General features: G+C 35.8%; 4 protein-coding genes and 1 pseudogene across 4 annotated transcripts; 1 reads left to right on the top strand and 4 right to left on the bottom strand.

Moving 5' to 3' along the window:
- Positions 1-248: 248 nt before the first annotated feature.
- On the bottom strand, positions 249-2,474 carry LOC123211147 (probable phospholipid hydroperoxide glutathione peroxidase). The gene is made up of 6 exons (XM_044629688.1): positions 2,181-2,474; positions 1,692-1,768; positions 1,530-1,591; positions 1,239-1,357; positions 571-738; positions 249-449 (listed from the first exon to the last, which is right to left on the bottom strand). The coding sequence occupies exons 1-6, from the start codon at positions 2,457-2,459 to the stop codon at positions 417-419; spliced, it is 738 nt and encodes a 245-aa protein (XP_044485623.1). The 5' UTR covers positions 2,460-2,474; the 3' UTR covers positions 249-416.
- A 1,923-nt stretch (positions 2,475-4,397) lies between these two features.
- Positions 4,398-5,790, bottom strand: LOC123210605 (probable phospholipid hydroperoxide glutathione peroxidase). Its single transcript, XM_044629068.1, has 6 exons — positions 5,630-5,790; positions 5,392-5,468; positions 5,145-5,206; positions 4,948-5,066; positions 4,708-4,875; positions 4,398-4,617 (listed from the first exon to the last, which is right to left on the bottom strand). The coding sequence occupies exons 1-6, from the start codon at positions 5,675-5,677 to the stop codon at positions 4,585-4,587; spliced, it is 507 nt and encodes a 168-aa protein (XP_044485003.1). The 5' UTR covers positions 5,678-5,790; the 3' UTR covers positions 4,398-4,584.
- A 493-nt stretch (positions 5,791-6,283) lies between these two features.
- On the bottom strand, positions 6,284-8,314 carry LOC123212591 (xyloglucan-specific galacturonosyltransferase 1). Its single transcript, XM_044631769.1, has one exon. It carries the CDS (start codon positions 8,192-8,194, stop codon positions 6,329-6,331), a length of 1,866 nt encoding a protein of 621 aa, XP_044487704.1. The 5' UTR covers positions 8,195-8,314; the 3' UTR covers positions 6,284-6,328.
- Positions 8,315-10,226: 1,912 nt separating this feature from the next.
- Positions 10,227-13,468, bottom strand: LOC123211179 (annotated as a pseudogene).
- Positions 13,469-16,024: 2,556 nt separating this feature from the next.
- Positions 16,025-19,242, top strand: LOC123211704 (glutathione S-transferase T1). The gene is made up of 7 exons (XM_044630545.1): positions 16,025-16,182; positions 16,257-16,330; positions 16,925-16,985; positions 17,431-17,484; positions 18,043-18,122; positions 18,578-18,783; positions 18,927-19,242. Exons 1-7 carry the CDS (start codon positions 16,118-16,120, stop codon positions 19,137-19,139), a joined length of 753 nt encoding a protein of 250 aa, XP_044486480.1. The 5' UTR covers positions 16,025-16,117; the 3' UTR covers positions 19,140-19,242.
- Positions 19,243-19,314: the final 72 nt, after the last annotated feature.

The raw sequence follows: 19,314 nt of genomic DNA, 5'->3' as shown, positions 1-19,314 counted from the left end.
CCATTAACAACCGTTCCGAACACTCGAATGTTCAGGTTTCTTAGAATACTGCTTTTGGTCTGTATTAAGGTAGACTTGTGGAACTATTTGGGCTGCTTTTTGTAGGTTTCAAAAATATACGTAAGACTTTTAGTGCCAGAAATTTGTTCAATGCCCAACGGATTAAAAACATAAATAGCATTGGCTTTGGCTTTGGCATTGGAATCGTTGGTCATATAAAAATTCAGATCAAAGACTAAAATTCCAAATTACTGAAACTACAGAACTTTATTATCACATTATTACTAGATCAAACATCAATACATCATACATGTCTTTAAGAAAAGAAAACAAAACAAAAGTTCATGAAAACATTTCCATGGAAGTGTTTATTTATCGATAATCCTTCTCCCTTTTTTGCAGTAAGTCGATACACCTTATGCAACTTCCAACAGCTTCTTTATATCCTTCTGCAAAGAGTAACAAGCGTATACAAGAATTATGTGAGCAATTAAGGATCTAACCAAAGCCAGAATTATATCATAACATTGAAAAAATATGGCAGTGAAGGCCCAAGCGGGTATCATATACCTCAATGCTAAGAGGGGAAGTAGTAGGGGCATAACGTTCAACAACTTTCCCTTCTTTATCGACCAAGAACTTGGAGAAGTTCCACTTAATGCTGTCTCCAAAAAGTCCACCTTTGCTTGATTTCAGGAACTTGTATATAGGAGCAGCTTTGTCACCATTCACATCAACCTGTACTCAAAGAGATAAATGAGGTTTATAAATATACATCTCCAGTCCTGATCCAAAATTGGTAAAAAATTAGAATCTCCCTTTCTTTTTCTCTGATGACCAGCCTGAATTATACATCTGAAAGGTAAAAGTTTTGAATTCTAGACTCATCTCATTTTTTAACCCTCTTTCTGAAGAAAACCATACAAGCAAATAATTGTTTAATCTTCTCAGGGAATGATCAAATGATTTTGAAACTAACTCAGAAATGAGCGTTGTCGAATTTCTATCAATTGTGAAAGACCTAGAGGAACAATTCAAAAACAGAAAGAAAGAGTAAATCTAAGAATTGCATCTTCAATACAGCTGCATGACTCATCCACTATAAAATCAGATGTTGCTTTTAAACCTGAGACTAGCCACCTAAAGTTATGGGGTCATGCTGTATACTTTGACAAATTAAGAGATAAAAAAAAAGTTGCATTTTCACTTGTAATTTTGTTAAATTATAGAACAAGTACCTTATCAAATATGGGATACTCAGCCTTAAAGCGCGTGCAAGCAAATTCTACAATCTGTTCATTGCTCCCTGGCTCCTGAGCTCCAAACTGATTACAGGGAAATGCAAGAATCTCGAAGCCTGCAAGAAGATGGAATATTCAGGTCTAACCAAACTGTCACTTCTTCAAAATATTAAAATATAGCCATTGCCTTTCCCAAGAAAAATTATAAAGCATTTAAGGAATACAAGTCTTATTTATGTGTATAAGCATCAGAATACCATGAACTCCCAAAAGGAAAGGAAAACACACCTTGATCTTTGTACTTCTGATACAACTGGCTCAGCTCTGTGTAGTTGGAATTGGTCAAACCACTGCATACAAAATCCAATCAGTTATGTACATATTATTTTGAAAGAGGCGTGGTGCCAAAGAAGCCACAATTGTGGTGCAAATAAAGATGTTCTGGCATACCATTGTGATGCAACATTGACAATCACGAGAACTTTTCCCTTGTAAATGCTAAGATCCATATCATTTCCCTTAGCATCCTGCAAGAGATATAAAATAACAAGATATATAATCAAACAACCAATTAAACGGGAAAAATATTCTATAAAAAAGGCCCCGATCAGCAAATCATCCTCAGATCATTAAGTTTAGTTATCTAAATAATACGATACCGATATTTATTTTGAGGGAATTGGCATGTCATTTAATTTTCCAGTGCTTGCAGAGTAAACAAGAGAAGAGAAGTCTCTGTTATCACTAGGCCCTATGTATTTTTTATGTTTAAGTAACAAAGTCAAGAATCTAACACTATATCAAATTACGTACACAGCAAACAATCACCATGCGAAAATTCAGAAACCCATCAAGCAAAAACCTAAATAAATTACAAAACACGATCAAACTCATAGAAATAAACCCAAAGAAAGCCATAAAAGAAATTAAAAAACCGACCTTGACGGTGAAGTCATGAACTGATGTTTTGGATTGGCTTGCCATCGTATGATCCGATCTCAAACTGAACGACACGGACTTAAAAACCGCTGATTGGTTTGCTGGAAAAACGAAAGAGAGTGGCTTATTTGGAGGAGAAATCAAAAGGGTTTTCTCAGAAACTGAAGTTAAATGTTTTGCTAACAGAAGAGAAGCAGATATCGTTGGGATGTTGAGATTTCGTTTGACGAGGAGACGAGTTGAAGAAGAACAAAACAATGAGGATTTTAAAGCGTTCATCGGGTGGGACTTGTGCGTGTGTGAACGGATATGGTAAAGTTGTGACAGAAACGTGGAGGCTTAGAATCGTGACACTTGGAGTGCTGTTTACGCACCAGGCATGGAAGGATCTTATCTTGCATCAGAGTGTACGTAATAATGCATTTTGTAAACAAATCCAATAAAATCATCTGATGGAAAAAATGTGCATTATCACTTTATCTGGTGTGAAGGTGACGGCTGAGGCTTTAGGGTTCACAATTGGCAGTGAGTTGAAGTTTCCGAAAGTGGAATATTAAACAAATTCAGGCAACCATACAAATATGTCAACAAAGCACCAAGGAGAAGGTAGATCTCTACTCAAAATAGTTTGATTCATTGTTAAAATATTATTCAATATCAAATAAATTATTTATTCAATTTTATTTTAATATCTCAGACAATATGAGATAGACATACGGATTTAACATTTTTTTTTTCTGTATTTTATTGATCTATGATTTGTTTAGAGGTGTTATATAAGATTTAGTAATACAAATAATATGTTTAAAATTAATAGTATTTTGATAATAAATCAAATTAAAATAATATAAATAGTATCGAAACTATTTCACATATTTTCTTATATGGTGGAAATGTAATATTATCTTTAAGTAAATTACGTAACTCAAAACCAAAACAACGATAAATTGTAAGGTTTTTAGACAAATCTTATGTTTGCCAAACACAAACAAATATTAGTGTAATTAAAAAGTATAATTGTGATAAATTGTATTTTTAAAATGGGTAATATTTTGTCTATCTTCTAGACTATTAAACATAATGATGTATTCCAAGTCTTAGAGTTCACATTCAGTATTGCAGTTGCCTTCCTTGCAAATGTCACATATTTCATTTTTTTCTCTTTTTTTCCTTCTTTCTTGTCTGAAGATTTGCCAAGGTGTTTGATATTAGCCATGATAAAAAGGTTTTACATTGCGAGATTCAGTGAGAAAAAGTTATGGTCAGTATTGAATTTAGAAGAAGTAGAAGAAGAAATAAGAAGCTAGTTGATTCAAACTTGAATTTTGTACTGCTAAGGAAAGGATTTGCTGCCATTCACACCTCATTTTCTATTTTGCTCAAATGTCAACTTGTATTTGTTTGAGCCAAATGGACATCATGAACTTGCTTCAACTTTCATTTTTTATGATTCTTGAGCATTGTCATTTTGAATAGGGTTACTAAGAAAGATACTCTTTTCGTAAATTTTGAACCTTGAGCAGAGAAACATATTGTTAGGAACCAGCCAATAATGGAATCCACACACCCAGCCAACATAGAAATGAAACCAGACAACAAAATTGAAAAACTAGAAAAGCAGAATACCCAAAAACAGATTACAAAAAAGATCCTGCATTTATCTAGCATTCGAGAGGTTAGACTCTCTTCATTTTCACTGGCTTTCGAGAACCCAGCTCTCTCCCTCAATCGGTGAAAGATAGCTCAAACAAAACCCACTTTTTTTCCAATTTCTCACCTAAACATTGGTACTGACGCATCTAAATTCGTTTTTCTCTTGCAATATCTCAGCACCGTTTGTGTTCAGAAGAGGCATAACTGAAACAAGGTTTATGAGCGTTTCTTGTGCTTTAAGAGTAGGTATATACTGGTAGTGTTCAATCTGTCTTGATTTGGGCCATTTCTTTTTCTCTTAGATGCTGCTTTCAACAGGTTGTAAAAACAAACTGTTCAATCCTCTTCATTCATTTTTTATTGCTGTCATTTGGAAGCCATACAAAAAGGGCTCCAATTTTGTACACCATGGTGTTTTTCCCATATGCAACTTTTTGCTGATAAGTATTGCCAAATGCCAGTATGAACCATGTAAATACCCAATATAATTGTTAACTATAGATTTGGAGGAAACAATTAAGTCTGAACCAGAAGCAATTTTATGAAATGCATAAAGAAATTGCATATATCAAAACCCAATAGATTGAAAGATAACTTGGTTCATTATTTTACACAATAATAGTGGATTTGTGACAGCATCAGCTATATGATCTGCAACACAATCCACAGAGTCTTAAATGGACAACAGCACTGCCTAATGCCAACCAAACTTCAAGAGCCCGGTTTTATTTATTTCTAGAATCCAAATTGATCAAGAAATCCCCAGCAGCTTCTTGATGTTACCCTGCAATGACATCATTTGATAAATGATACAGGCAGTAAAACTCAAATAAGCTTGCAGAATCAGAGTTAACTGCAAAATATCAGACTTTACCTCAATGGTGAGAGGGGAAGTTGTGGGGTAATAACGGTCAGCAACTTTTCCATTCTTATCAACCAGGAACTTGGCAAAATTCCATTGAATGTCATCTGTAAAAATCATCCATCTGCCTGCCTTTAAGAACTTATACACTGGAGAAGCGTTCTCACCATTTACCTCAATCTGATATATAGACAGAAATATAGATAGTTTAAAATAGGATACTGGATATCATGAAGACAATCTAGCTTCAACCTTATCAAAAATCGGAAACTCGGCCTTATAGCGAGTGCAAGCAAACTCTAAGATCTCTTCATTATTCCCTGGCTCCTGAGCTCCAAACTGATTGCAGGGAAAGGCCAAAATCTCCAAACCTGTTTTAAGGGAAACAAGTGATAAAGGAGAAAAGGCACTGCAGAAAACGGTCAGAAAGTAGAATTTTGAAAACAAACCTTGATCTTTATATTTCTCGTATAACTGATTCAGCTCTGTGTAGTTTGAATTAGTCAAGCCACTGCCTCAAAAAAAAAAAAATAAATAAATAAATAAAAGGAAAGTAAATAGGATGGTAGAGAAGAGACTTCCAGTATTTGAAAAGTGATTCTTCAATTCTCAGTTTGGTAACCAAGGAGTCTATGGGGAAAATTCTGGAGAGAAAAAGTAATGAATGAAGAAGAAAATTAGAAGCTTTGGTGTTACCATTGAGATGCAACATTAACAATCAGAAGAACCTTTCCCTTGTAAATGCTGAGGTCAACATCATTTCCCTTAGCATCCTGCAAGAAACATACACCAAAATCTCTCATCATCTACCAAATACAAAGAATTATATATATCATCCTGAAGAGGCTAATAAATTTAATTTAAAGCAAAATCCTCAGCATCTACCAGTCCTTTCAGGTAAGAACTGATCATATATTAATCCCAGGAGACTCACCTTCACAGTCAAATCATAGAAAGATGCATTATTCGCCTGGCTAGCCATTTTATCTATCTCAAACTACCTAGAAGAGGCCTTGAAATCCCCTCTCTCAACAAGATATACTGGTGAACAAGGGTGTTATGATGTTTAATTCGGATATTAAAATTTTAGATGTAGGGTATTGTGAAAGCTCCATCTCGAAGGTTTGATTTGTTTTTTTAAATCATGCCTGCTTCAAATTGGGCTCACAGTCTGTCAGCATCTGCATTTCAGATAGCGACATGTGAACAGGCATATAATTTTCCAATCTTTAGTTGGTAGAAGTAAAAGTAACATTATGATCCAATAACTTTGGTCTTAGGCATAAAATTTTTTCATTTGGGACACAACGTAACACCCTTAACTAAATATCATATTAATAAAATATGAGAGAAATGTTTGTGAGTTTGAATATCTCATATTATTTGAACATATTATAATAAAACTGGTTAAATAATTTTTAAGCTTTTAAACTGTTTAGGGTTACAAACCCACTAATTGAAAATTGTTAAATAAATTTGACTTAGAACTTGAAAATTTGGTTTTCATAGACAACAATCATAGAAAGCCTCACTATTTTTTCCTCAAAATGCTGTATGTATTATAACTATATAACAAATACATGCCAAAAAGAAACAAAAAATAAAAATAAAAACATGTAAACTATTGTAGACACTAAATCAATCTGTTCACCCTTTCAAGCAGATTGTTTATGGTAATTGAGAATGCATCCTGAAACTTCTCAAGCTTAGAATCTAAATCTCCATATACCAACCCTGGTAACAATTCATATACTATATACCTTCTCATGTTCTCTTTTTCCTTTTCTGAAACCTTCATCAGCCTCTCTACCATATTCACCTTCATATTCCTCACCTCCTCTTGGTCTATAAACACTGAATATTTACTATGATCCTCCGGTAAATGCCATGGATATTGATAATATGCAGTAAAAGGGTCAAATAGTACAGGAATGCAACCTGAAATAAGTGAATCAAAGACTGATTTTCTTGTTGGACTATCCCCGGGAGGCTGTAGGCAGAATTCGGATTCCATGAACAGATCTATAACTGGTTTGGGTTTAACACATGCACCTGAACTACAATTTAAGAACTTGCAAGTCTCCATATGTGAAGATGTGCACTGATCGATCAATATCGATCTTATATTCTCTGTTTGACCAGGCCTTGCTCCCCCAGCAAAACTGACTAGGCTCTTGCGTTGTGACCGGATGACCTTGAGTTGCCAGTTGATAATATCTTCATCTGAATGAGGGTGGAAGTATGTAGGATGAGGGATTCCGATGTCATTCACATGCCATGGCTGCCTTTCAATCAAGAGCTTTATGGGATTTTGCATTTGATCAAGCTCCAAGAACCTTGTTCCCCATGAACCATCACATCTCCTGAAATCCCACGATATTTTTCCCAAGACAAATACATGATCCTTACCAGAATGTTGAGTCCAAGAATCTTTGGACTCAAGCCATTTCACCAGCTCTAGTGATAGAGAATCCTTAACATCATGAGAGACATTTCTGAAATGCCATCTCAATATATCTAAGCCACCATAATATGGCACATAAAAAAGTTTGGCTTCCCTCTCATCATAAACCCTGCAGGGATGCTTCAATAATTTTTTATGAAAAATTAGCTCTAAAGCATACTGATGAGTGTTGAACCATCCCTGACCAAGCTCTGGGATGGCTTCACCGAAAGCATCATTATTGAAAAACTTGCAAATGTTTGACCACGGCATCATGTCATCACATTGACCTACTAAATCCTTGTTGAATTTAGTAGGCAAATCATACACAAAAATTCCCCTCCTTTCACAAGTTGCAGCCTTCTCTTCCGCCCTCCAGGATCGTTGCTCATGTAAAAGATCTTCAACAACCTTCTTAGCTAGTTTAACCTCATTCTCTGCATCATCGTAAAAATTGGTTCTGATATCTGGATCTTTATTGGCTCGAACCACATTGACAATACCTTTGGCATTGGAATCAATCCTGGAATTATCCTTCTTAGCCTTTTCAGCCTCTTCTTCTTCATCATTGCCAACGTTGGTTCTGAAAACTGGATCTTTATTGGCTTCAAATACATTGACACTATCTTTGACGCTGGAATCGTTGTTGGAAGTATCCTTCTTATCTCTTTCAGCCCCTCCCTTTCCACGATTGTCAAAGTGGGCTCTAACAACCGGACCAGTCTGATCATCAAACACGGCGACAAAATCTTTGACATTGGAATTGTTACTTGCGTTGGTAAAAACATTTCTTGGAACCGGGATTTCGATATTTCCTTCAGTACCGGCAGATAGGCAATAAAGATTGTTAAGCTTACGGGAGGAGACACAAACACGAACAACATGGCCTGAGATGATAGTAGCAGAGGATGACCAAAGGAAGACAAGGATCAAAAGGAAAATTACAAGAGGGACTCGATAAAGAATCCTACACAAAAAGGAATAACAGAAACAACATTGTTTTGTTTCTTCTTTTCTGGGAAATTTAGATCTCCTTTTTGACATGGGAATTGCCATGCCTTCTTCGTCCTCCGTATGGTCATCTTCTCCAGGGCCTTGGCTATGGTTTTCTAGTGGGGGAAGGTTGCAACAACCGTTTTGAAAAATTGTTTGAACATGGCTGCACGCATTATGATCATGCAAGCTCAAGAATTTGAGAGCACGTTCGACTTTACTGCACTTGGTTGACATTCAGAAACCGAGAAATGTATTGGAATAATGCACAATAAGTTATGAAATCATCTTTCCACGGAGTGGGTTGAATATTACATACAAGTTTGAGGCCTCAATGGCATCCCAGTATTTATTAATGTTAAGGTAATAAATCTTCATTTATTGATTTAATTTACTTGAATAAATTATTTTGTTGATATGTGATTATGCTAAAGTTATAAATGTTAATTTATTGATTTAGTTTCTTGGTGTAAATTATTTAGTTTCCTTGTATGCAAAACATTATAATTAGACCATTTAACACACACATTTATTCAGAATAAACATTACTTTCTTACCTTGAATCAAAATGGGTAATATCTTTTTTTCCAAAACAATGAAACTATATCCACAATTTTTGTGTATAAACCAATGTTAGTAAAAGCGAATTTGTGATCAAATCGGTTATTCACTAGTTCATATTTCAACTGATTCAACTAAAAATCGATCAGTTCAACTTATTATCAATTATAATGAATAAATTTTATTTAAAAATTTGTAAAAAATAAAATCAATCAAGATACCTACATTTATAGAGATTAGAACAAATTTTTTTAAAGAATAATAATTATTCATTTGATTTTAATAAAAAAATTAAAATAAAAAAATTTCAATCTCATGATACAAAAAAAAAAGTATAATTTCATAAGTTATTGCATATAAAAGATATTTCAAATAATATGAGATTTTTTTATTTTATTTTATTTTTAAACTTATTTTTCTTTACAAACCTTTAGAAATTCATTTAATCGAATAAAAAATGATCAAATTATTCAAAAATAATTAAAATTTCAAAAAATACCTTAAATTTTGCTCAAACACAGTTTTGTCGGTTTTGACCCGTTCATCCAGTCAAATCCGATTTTAATTGGGTTTGACTGAGTTAATAAATAAACCATTTTTTCATGTTAACTGGATCAGACTTGAAGTTGATTCCCAGTTCAATTAGATAAACTTATTGGTCTGATCCGGTTTTAAAAATATTAGTATAAACAACGATATATCATTATATAATTGATTGTTATTTTATCTTTAATTTTTAATTATCTAATTATATGATGATATATCCTTGTTTATATACAAAATTATGCATTTAATACCTTTTTTCAAAATAAATATTATCCATTTTGAATTTATAAATGGGTGTTACTAATTTCTGTGATAAAAAATAAACACATATAACATTGTCCCCTTTGGTTTGATTTCACGTATTGTTCTTCGACATTGTTTTTTGCCAGTTTCTTAGATAATGATTTTCGTCTAAGATCGTTATAAGCTAGAGCATTTCCTTCTCCAATTGTGGTTTTTGGCTTATCGTCGTGAACCTGAATAGTCACTGCCCTAGATTTTGGATGACTCTAACTACAGTTTTTGGCTCAAAAATATGAACACTTTTTTTCACAGGCGTAAATGGAGATACGTCACTGATGAACGTGTTACGCCTATTCGTCTAGCCGCTAACACAGATGATACATTTGCTCATCGTTTGAATGTTTGAAATGTTGTAAATCACATAATCTCCTGGATTTGAAACACCTTCATCCCCTCCCAAACTCAAGAAGATTGTTTAGCTTTTCAATGTGCTCCCTCAACACTGTCCTCGCCAAACCATTCAAACCTTTAGATCTCGTATGTTAACATGACAGAGTGGCATACTACGCAGCTGTGAAGCAGACAATCAAGAGCAGAAGTAGCCAAGTCAGCAGTCACAGGTTTGGCCACATAAATAGCCACCTGATGCACACGAGAAGAAGAGTTTAATTTTGGCTTCCTCACTTTATGACAGATTTTTTTTAGAAGAAACATAATATTTATCTCATGTTCACCCAGATTTTCATCTCATTAAGATACATGGTTTATTAATTCTATTCTTATTTCAAAGTGAACAATAATAAAAACTACTTAGTTAATTCATCTATATGGACATAACCGAGGGCAGGACACTGCTAAAGAAACCTGTCACAGAATCTTTAAACCTGTCGAATTATAGGCAAATATCCAGTGTCCAATTTACAGCATACCATCTGTCCTGGCAGGCAGCCGACGGAAGAAGTTAATGGGCACTGATGGCTCCCTACGACGAAATCTTGGTTGTCTCATCACCCAGAACCCTGCCAATGCTGCTATCACCTGAAATGGTGTCACAAAGAATACCAGTGCAGCTACCAGGCAGAATGTGACGAATATGGCAGTGGCACGCGGGTCTCGCCAGCTTAACAACGCCCGACACCTTTCTCCTTGGGTTGCCACATCACCTACCACAGTTTGAATTCTTCCAGCCACACTTCTCAGTCGATCGTACCTCATTCTCACCAGCTCAGGGCTTCGGCTGATGGGGAATGAGTCGAATTCCTCATCAAGTTCATCAGGGTGAACAGCCTCGGCTTGTGAGATCTTTGTGTTCATGTGAGGCGGGTACCTTGGCTGGTACCTGAAGTTCCATATCCCTATTAGAAACATATAAAGGAAAACCGTGGGTAAAATCAGCTCGGGGAAGCAAACAAGCATAAGATAAAGCACATGGACAAGCACGGTTGTAATAGGATTTCTCCACATGCAAATGTCGCTGAACCATCTCCCAACAGAGAATAATCCCGAGAAAACCGTCATAAGCCTAAAGAAATTTGCCTTGCTGCGGCGCATACTCCAAAGATGTGAGTCCACATCAGACATGTACTCGACCACCTCCTTCCGAAGCGGAGGTTCTGCGCGACCTAGTCTTGCTGCCACTAGGCTTACTGCTTGGTGGCGTAACATGTCGAGCTGCATCAGTGAGAACGGCCTCACATAGTGCATCTTAGGCAAAAGTGGTCGGGAGTACATATAAAGCATGTTTGCCAAAGATGTGCAGGAAAATCGTATTGCCAAATGCAGTTCTCCCATCTTTTTAACTCCAGTTGGATGAAGCATTAGCAAGGGATAAGAATGTGTATAAATGCGGCCAGTTTCTAGTGCGGAGATGCGAATCCGAACCTTGCCAATCTTCAAGTCCTTATTGCCATTTGAACCCTTCTCTCCGAGGTGGCTGTTGTCGAATGCACCCACAGTGAGAACTGTAGCTGGATCAAAAACCTCCCATGTGTACTGCTCATTATATCTTGGAGACAAATTGTCAACAATGGTTCTTGTCCTGACCCATTTTTGGCCATATTTTGCCACACAATATGTATCTGAAGTTCCCCTCCCATCTCGAGCTTTCATGGGGTGAAGTCCCACAGCATTTAGAATGCAAGCTCTAAAATCCCGATTGATGGTTTCCATAGCTGTTTTGCAGTTGGACGAAGATCGCTGCTATAGTGAGTTGATTCATCAAGAACATGGCAACCTCCCTCTAGACAGACTCTAAGATGGATCCGGCTTGAAAACTTATCTTTCTTCAACTGATCTACATCAACAGCAATTGGCTTTTCCAAGTTAAACCAACGAGAGTGAATATTTCGATCATCAGCACGCTTCTCTACAGCACTCAATGGGATGATGACCCTCCCAATCATTTCATCCTTACCAGGACCCACGCGATCCTCAACTGAAAGAACTAGATGATCTTCAAAAGGTTCAGCAGCAACAAATACTAGATCCTCGTTCCAAATGGCATTCAGTGTCCGTGCTTGGCATGTCTTTGTTTTCAAGGCCTGGTTTCCTATGTGAGCCTTGACATAAACATCTGGAAAACGATTGTTCTCTGTTGGGACCAAGTCTTGTGCCTCAAAAACATTAACACGCACATACCACAACGTCGGCGCATAGTAGACTTTGGAACGTAACACTCTGGAGACAGCTGGTGTGCTATCGACTGGTGTAGCTGCGTCAGAATGCCAAGCATCAGGAAAGGCCTCATCTGCCTGGGTGCCAATCCAAATTGCAAGCATCAGCTCACCCTTTATCTTCTCTCCCTTCTTATCCTCAAGCCGGTACCACTCTGGAGCCAAAGGACTATCAGGTGGGACTCGCAATGGAACCTCACTGACGTCAAACCTAACAATGCCTACAAAGTCATCTTTCACTAGATCCTTGTCTTTGATTACAACTTCTAGTACAGAAGCTTGCATTCGGTCCCTAGAAAAGGCAAACACCTGGTTCCACTCAGGATTTTGCTTTTTCTCAAAATGTTTTGTGATTCCCTTGTAGTTTCCAATTCTCACCTCGACAAATGGATCAAGGCTACCAGTAACATCCATGGCAGGAAGTTCCCGAGCCTTAACAACTCTTACATAGAGAAAATACATCCGTTCAACAAGATCATAAGTGCTTGCAGTCTTGTCTCCACGTACAACACGACCCCCAACTACTCTTCCACCTCCAAGATAGGGGCTTGTCTCTTTAAGTGCAAAATCAACCTGTTGTGATGATGCAGCAGAGTACATGCGAACTAGCTTTGGAGGCTGTGGTTCTGATTTCATCTCATCAATCTCATACTTGGGTAAATGATGGGTAACTACTGGAGGAGAAGGATCATGTTGATGTTCATGGTGAGTCGGATTAGGAAGGTGCTGAAAGGTGCGTCTTTTTGGCTCAACTTTGCCAGGGTTGGCTGGATTTAGAACTACTCTCTCATGCGTGTGAGTTACATCGGGATCCTCAATTCTATATTCAGCCGCTGAAACTGGAGAAGACGACTTTATCGAAGGGTCATCAGTGACATAGACTTTCAGGCCAAGCTCTCCTCTCACACGCGAGAAAATGCCACGCTTTTCAAGTGGATAGTGCAAGACAACAGCATCCGAGTGGGGAACGAAAGAATTGCCAGTCAGGCTAATCTTCCCAAGGAATGATCTGGAGTTGGTAGGTTTAATAATATTGTAGACGTAAACATCAAGGGAAAGATAATGGAGATTGGAAGCATCAGAGATGTTGAAGTAGAAGCTCTCGTTCCAAACAGGACTGAGATCCTTCTCTTTGATTGTCGTTCGGAACCTCTGACCATCAAAGTCTAGCTCCACAAAGGCACTGGAAGAACCTTGCCCATCTTTCGGCAAAAGATTGTGAGCGCTAACAACTTCAACTCCCAGCTTAAGGTTCATCTTCATAAATCATGTGCAGCTGAGCTTGCTTTCAGAAAGAATTCTGACACCTTGGAGAGTTTGAAGACAACTATAGGTGTCTGAAAAGCAGGAAAAGCAGATTGGCCACAAGAAAGATCACAAATGAAAATAATGAAGTGATAAAGCAAACAGGTCAACACTTTTTTATCAGAAGCATGTGCAAGACTCCCTCGGAAAAAGATCTGAACAAGTAAATTATGATAAGCATATGATCTGCTTGCTCAAGCTAAGGGTCCTTAAAGCACGCTCAAGTCAAGACACGTGACGTGAGCTTCTTACACAGAACAAACACCGAAGATCTAAATGTTGTCTTCTTCTGAAAGAAAATTGTATTATTAGACTAGATTTTTTGACAATATAAAAATAATTAAAAAAATATATCAAAGTGAAGTCTTCTTAATTAGACACCGTTTGGTTGCCTAGAAAAAGGTAGGAAAAAAATTCGTAAATTTTCCCTCGAGGCTAATCATGGTCCATAGAACTGATATGATGCTTTTTATGAAACCCAGAGAAGAAAAATTGCTGAATATGAGGAAGATTAGCAGATAGGAAAAGCACAAAACTTGCTCTGTTTAGATAAAAAAATTGATTTCATCTCGTCAACTTTGAGATTTACAGAAAATGAAGCAAATGGTGAGCCTGTAACTTCATCTAAAACGCATACTCCTAGTTTTCCCATGAAGCACAATATTTTCACGTAAAAAATGTAGAAATGTCAACTTTGGAAACACTCTAGAACAAATGTTCAGTTCAAAAACGTAAGCCAAAGTGAAGTGGTGCAGCTAAAAGAAGAAAAGAAAAAATCCGAACAGAAACAAAAGTTCACCTCTTTCAAGCAAAATCTTCAGATTCCAGTCATTTTTTTGGTAGAGGACGAAGAAGCTCTTAACGTTTAGTAGCTAGCGCTTTGTTCACAGTGGTGAAAGTGCATTTAAGTTAGACAGATGGCGTTCTGACAAGCCAAGATTGCACACGAACAACGAGGACAGAAAAAACAATAAAACAATAAGAAATTAAGAAGCAAGTGGATGCAGGTAATAAGGTAATGGTATGTACGTACTATGGAGAATCATAAAAGTTATAGCAATGCCATTGCCATTACTGGTTGATACTTCCGTGTTTCTTGTCTTGATGCTTCTTTGCTTCCTACTTTCATATGATACATTAATCCATCCAAAAATGGAATGAAAACAACTTAAAAAATTGTATGCCTTTTAATCAATATTTACAGATTATTATCCAATCCCACTTGGGTTAACTTGGGTTCTTTCAGTTCATCAAGCTCACATGATAATGATTGATGAAGGTGATAACCTTGCCGTACTCTGTAGTCTGATAAATCATCATCGTTCTGTCTTGATGCAGAAAGCATTGAGTATGGAGTAATTAGGGCTTCAGTACGTGGGCCCAGTAGTGGAAGCTTCTTCTTGGGCAGAGGCAGCTTAATTTCCCAGGCTTTCTGTGCACAGCGGTTCCCAGAAGGGCATGGCAGGGCTCACCGAAGACAAACGGTGGAAGACAAAAACAAAAAACGCCGAGGCTTTATAGCCCATATTGAGTAAATTACATTTTTTTACTCAAAATGAAACTCTGGTCACTAAAATTCGTGGAAATAATGTCAGAAAAATAGAAATTTTCATTCATATTTTTTGAAGTTATAACCTCAAGTTAATAAAAATTAAAAAAATCAAATATCAAAATTAACAAGAATACTATGATTTCCCTTTCTACTTCACCATCACCCTGATCTTCCTTTTATTCTTGTTGACTATACTATTTTTCTTTCTTTGACATCTCATTCCACACAACCAACCCCTCAATCCATATTTTCTCTTGTACAACCATCTTTAGATCTTTCTATTGCATAAGTTTTTAGCCCCACTCACTATTTTTGTTACGTTATCATGTTGTTGTAAACAAATTTTTACCTTATCGAGTCATTGACAATTCAATCTCATGAAGATTCATATATGATAAAATAAATTACGACAAAAGAGAGGATAGTGTAGATTAAAACTCTGAACTTGTGACAATGATAAGATATTAATAGTGATAAGTAAAATTGTTATTCTAAATGTTTAAGTCTAATATAAAAATTTATTTTTTTAAATTAATAAATAATAAAATTATTATTTTAATCTCATACGGTTAGTTTTTTTAAAATAGAATATTAATTAAATTTAGTATTTCTCGTATATATAATGGATGAAGGATTTATTTTATTAAAAAAATAAAGGTTAATTTAATTCAAATTATTTCAAACATAAATATTTGAATTTATTTAAATCTAATCTCAAATTAAATTATTTTTAATTAAATTCAAATCCTAATTCATTTGTATAGAATCCATTCAAAATTTAATATTTTAAATTCAAAGTAATTCCAAACTAAGGGAGAACCCGATCCAGATAAATCGGACCTGCGCTGATGCCAGTATTTCCAAGCTCTTAGGTAAAAGTTTATCACTTTGACTAGGGGAAAATAAAAAATATAAATTGGATCAATGAGAAAGTCAAAACGTATGTAATACACTGGGTTAAACTGTATACGTGTCGAAAGGTAAAACACTGACTATGTCCTATCCACCCTGCCCATGGATAAGTTAGAAACAGACAGATGAAAACTGGGATCTTGAAGCTGAGCATCAGAGTCGTCAGTGCTAGAGCGACTTAAAGAATAAGAGAAAATGAGACTCAAAGTTTACGCGGATCGAATGTCGCAGCCATCTCGAGCTGTTATTATCTTCTGCAAGTAATTCTTTTATTATTCGTTTACCCAACACAACTCGAGCTCAAGCTCTAAGCCTTGATTTGTGTTTTGTGCAGGATAAATGGAATAGATTTTGAGGAAATCAAAGTTGAGTTGGCAAAGCGTCAGCAATACTCCCCTGAATTCAAAGGTCTTTGCTGACTCTTTAATACTGTGATATTAATCACAAGTATTTGTCGCATACTCGCCGGATTAAAGACCTAGAACGTTTAGAATCTAATGAATTCTGGTGTGAATTCGGATTTTTGTTGCTGATGTTATAAAACGGTTTCGATCCCATGTGCAACGAATGGGATTTGGATAGGGTTTATATGACTTTGGGCTCTTTAGCTTCAATAACTAACTTTTAAGCTGGGTTTCTCCCAAGATTCGTAAAAAAAGGGAGCTGGGTCTATTGGAATTCACTCGTTAGTTTTAAACTAGATAAGGAGATGAGAGTAGTTAATTTGGACAAATTGATCATTTGTTTAGCTCTAGATAGTGCTAGATGTGAATTAATCACTGATCCCTAGATGTGAATTTTTGGAAATCATGAGTTTGTTATGCTTTGTGGATGACTAACAGAAATTTGTTTCTACTCAAGCGGATGGTTTTATGATGTTTAACATTCTGATTAGCAAAATATCCTAGTGTTGCTTTTACTGTAGATAGGTGGCACTTGTCATATCAATTACATAGAATGTATTCAGTGTTTTGTTAATTTATTTCAATGCTGTAATTTCAGAACTAAACCCTATGGGTAAAGTACCAGTAATTGTTGATGGAAGATTCAAGCTGTTTGAGAGGTATGTATATTTTTTCCTGTTTGGCTTTGTCAACTGCCAATTTCTTTGGGGTGAACTCATTTAATTGCTAAGTTGCTACTGTGGTGGTTTGTACCAAATGCTAGACTAAACTCTCACTGGTATATGTCCATTCTGTATTTGTGATGATGCCTCTAGGTTTTGATTATAATGGTTCAACTATCATTTCCTTAGCTATCACTTATAATGACTGTTTTGTGTATATATATATTAATGGTTGTCTATACTGATAACATATGTTTACTAAGGGACTCTTTTTGACTTTTGAGTGTCCAATAATTTTGGATGGACAGGAACATCCAATCTTAGTTTTTGAACAATCTCAACATGATTCTTTTTATTTTTCCTTTTTCAAAATTGAGGGGGAGGAGGTCATTACCAAAGTTTAATGTTCTATCCACTTATTTATATATTTATTTCTATGCAGTCATGCAATACTTATCTATCTTGCCTGTGCGTTTCCTGGAGTAGCAGATCATTGGTACGTAGTTCCTTATCAGTTCATTTCTGACTCTGTTACGTGTTACATGAAGCTCCTTAAAATTTGTGTCATATTGTGGATGCAAGATAATATGAGTATGTTGTGAATATGGCATGGGTATGATGTTAAGTTGGTCCTGATACCTAAACAATATGATATGAGTGACAAAGCATTAAAAAGTACTTCCATTGGAGACAATAAATTCTGTTAACACTTTGTTCAAATTTCAGTGATAATTCAATACATGGAAACTATAAATTCTGTTAACAGTTTGTTCAAATTTCAGCGATAAATCATTACTTGGAAACTATAAATTCTGTTAACACTTTCTTAATATTTCAGCAATAAATCAATACATGCTTTATATAGATGCTTCATCCAATAGATGAAGGAAAACCAACTTCAGCTGCATAAACTGATGCATAACCAAATTAACATATGCTCTTGTGTCTATGTATAAGGCTGCAAATATATGTCAGACTGATGTGTTGTATTCCATCTTCAATTTGAATACTAATGTTTTGCAGCCCAGTTCTAACATTTTTTTCATATTTCAAGGTATCCTAATGATCTTTTCAAGAGGGCTAAGATTCATTCAGTGTTGGATTGGCATCACTCTAATCTACGCCCTGGTGCAGGTACCTTGTCAAATTTATATTTCAACTTGCATTGATGGAATATCCAACATGAATTTTACCTAATAAATTTAAGTATTTTTTTGGATTATTTTTTTAAATAGCCCATATATGTTATCAGTGGCTCAGTCCAAAAATAAAATTTCAAGCATTTAGGCAAGAAAGTGTTTATGAATTCATATTTATTTGGTTGCTTAATATGGTTTTGATTGTTGATCTAGGGACACTGTGTACATTGTATTTTTAAGCTGTTAAGGACAGACTTCTGATCTGCACCCTTGTTTGCATTGTTCATTATCAAATAGTCTAATATGAATATATATAGTCATTCTTTTAGCTGTTGCATCTTTATAACTTCTGAATATTTCAGTTTTTTCTTTGTATTTTAGGTATGTCATTGGAGCTTTTTCTAGTTTTTCCTTTTATGACGCTCTTGAACTGGATGTTTTTCTTTTCAGCCAAATTTGTTCTCAATGCTGCACTAGGGCCTGCTCTTGGCCATCCACTGAATCCAAAAGCTGCTGCTTCATGTGAGCGTATTTTGTCTGCAGCACTTGATAAGATAGAGTCCTTTTGGCTCAAGGGGAATGGAAAGTTCTTGTTGGGTAGCAATCAGCCATCTATAGCAGATCTTAGCCTAGTTTGTGAAATAATGCAGCTGGAGGTAACTATTGACTGAATGCTAAATATGCCACTGTTGCAATCTTCTAAAAACATTTCTTGTATTTTTCTTCTTTTACTTGAAAGTAACATATGGTTTTGGGTCTCACCATGAGATCTTGTGATAAATTTATTTTCTGGTTGTAGCTTGTGGATGAGAAGGACCGAACTCGAATACTGGGCCCTCACAAGAAAGTGCAACAGTGGATTGAGAATACAAAAATTGCAACAAGACCTCACTTTGATGAAGTGCATAAAATCCTCTTCAAGGTCAAGGAGAAACTGCAACAGCAGCGGTCAGTGGCAGCAAGCAGTAACAGCACATCTAGCACTAAAACAACCATGCATTCTAAAATGTAAGTTTTTCAAAAAGATTTGGATGATCTGTGAAACTTTGGATCTATGCCAAGAACTCTGTCATGAATCTAGCTCATATAAATATATTTCTTCATTTTGGTTGCCATATTATATTTTGATGGTAGATATTGCAGTTTTTTATTGGCCAAAAGTGATGCTGCATTAAGTACGTAGGTGT

This window comes from Mangifera indica, chromosome 3 (assembly GCF_011075055.1).
Source record: "Mangifera indica cultivar Alphonso chromosome 3, CATAS_Mindica_2.1, whole genome shotgun sequence".
NCBI classification, from domain to species: Eukaryota; Viridiplantae; Streptophyta; class Magnoliopsida; order Sapindales; family Anacardiaceae; genus Mangifera; species Mangifera indica.
This window is presented reverse-complemented; position numbering and strand designations above follow the sequence as displayed.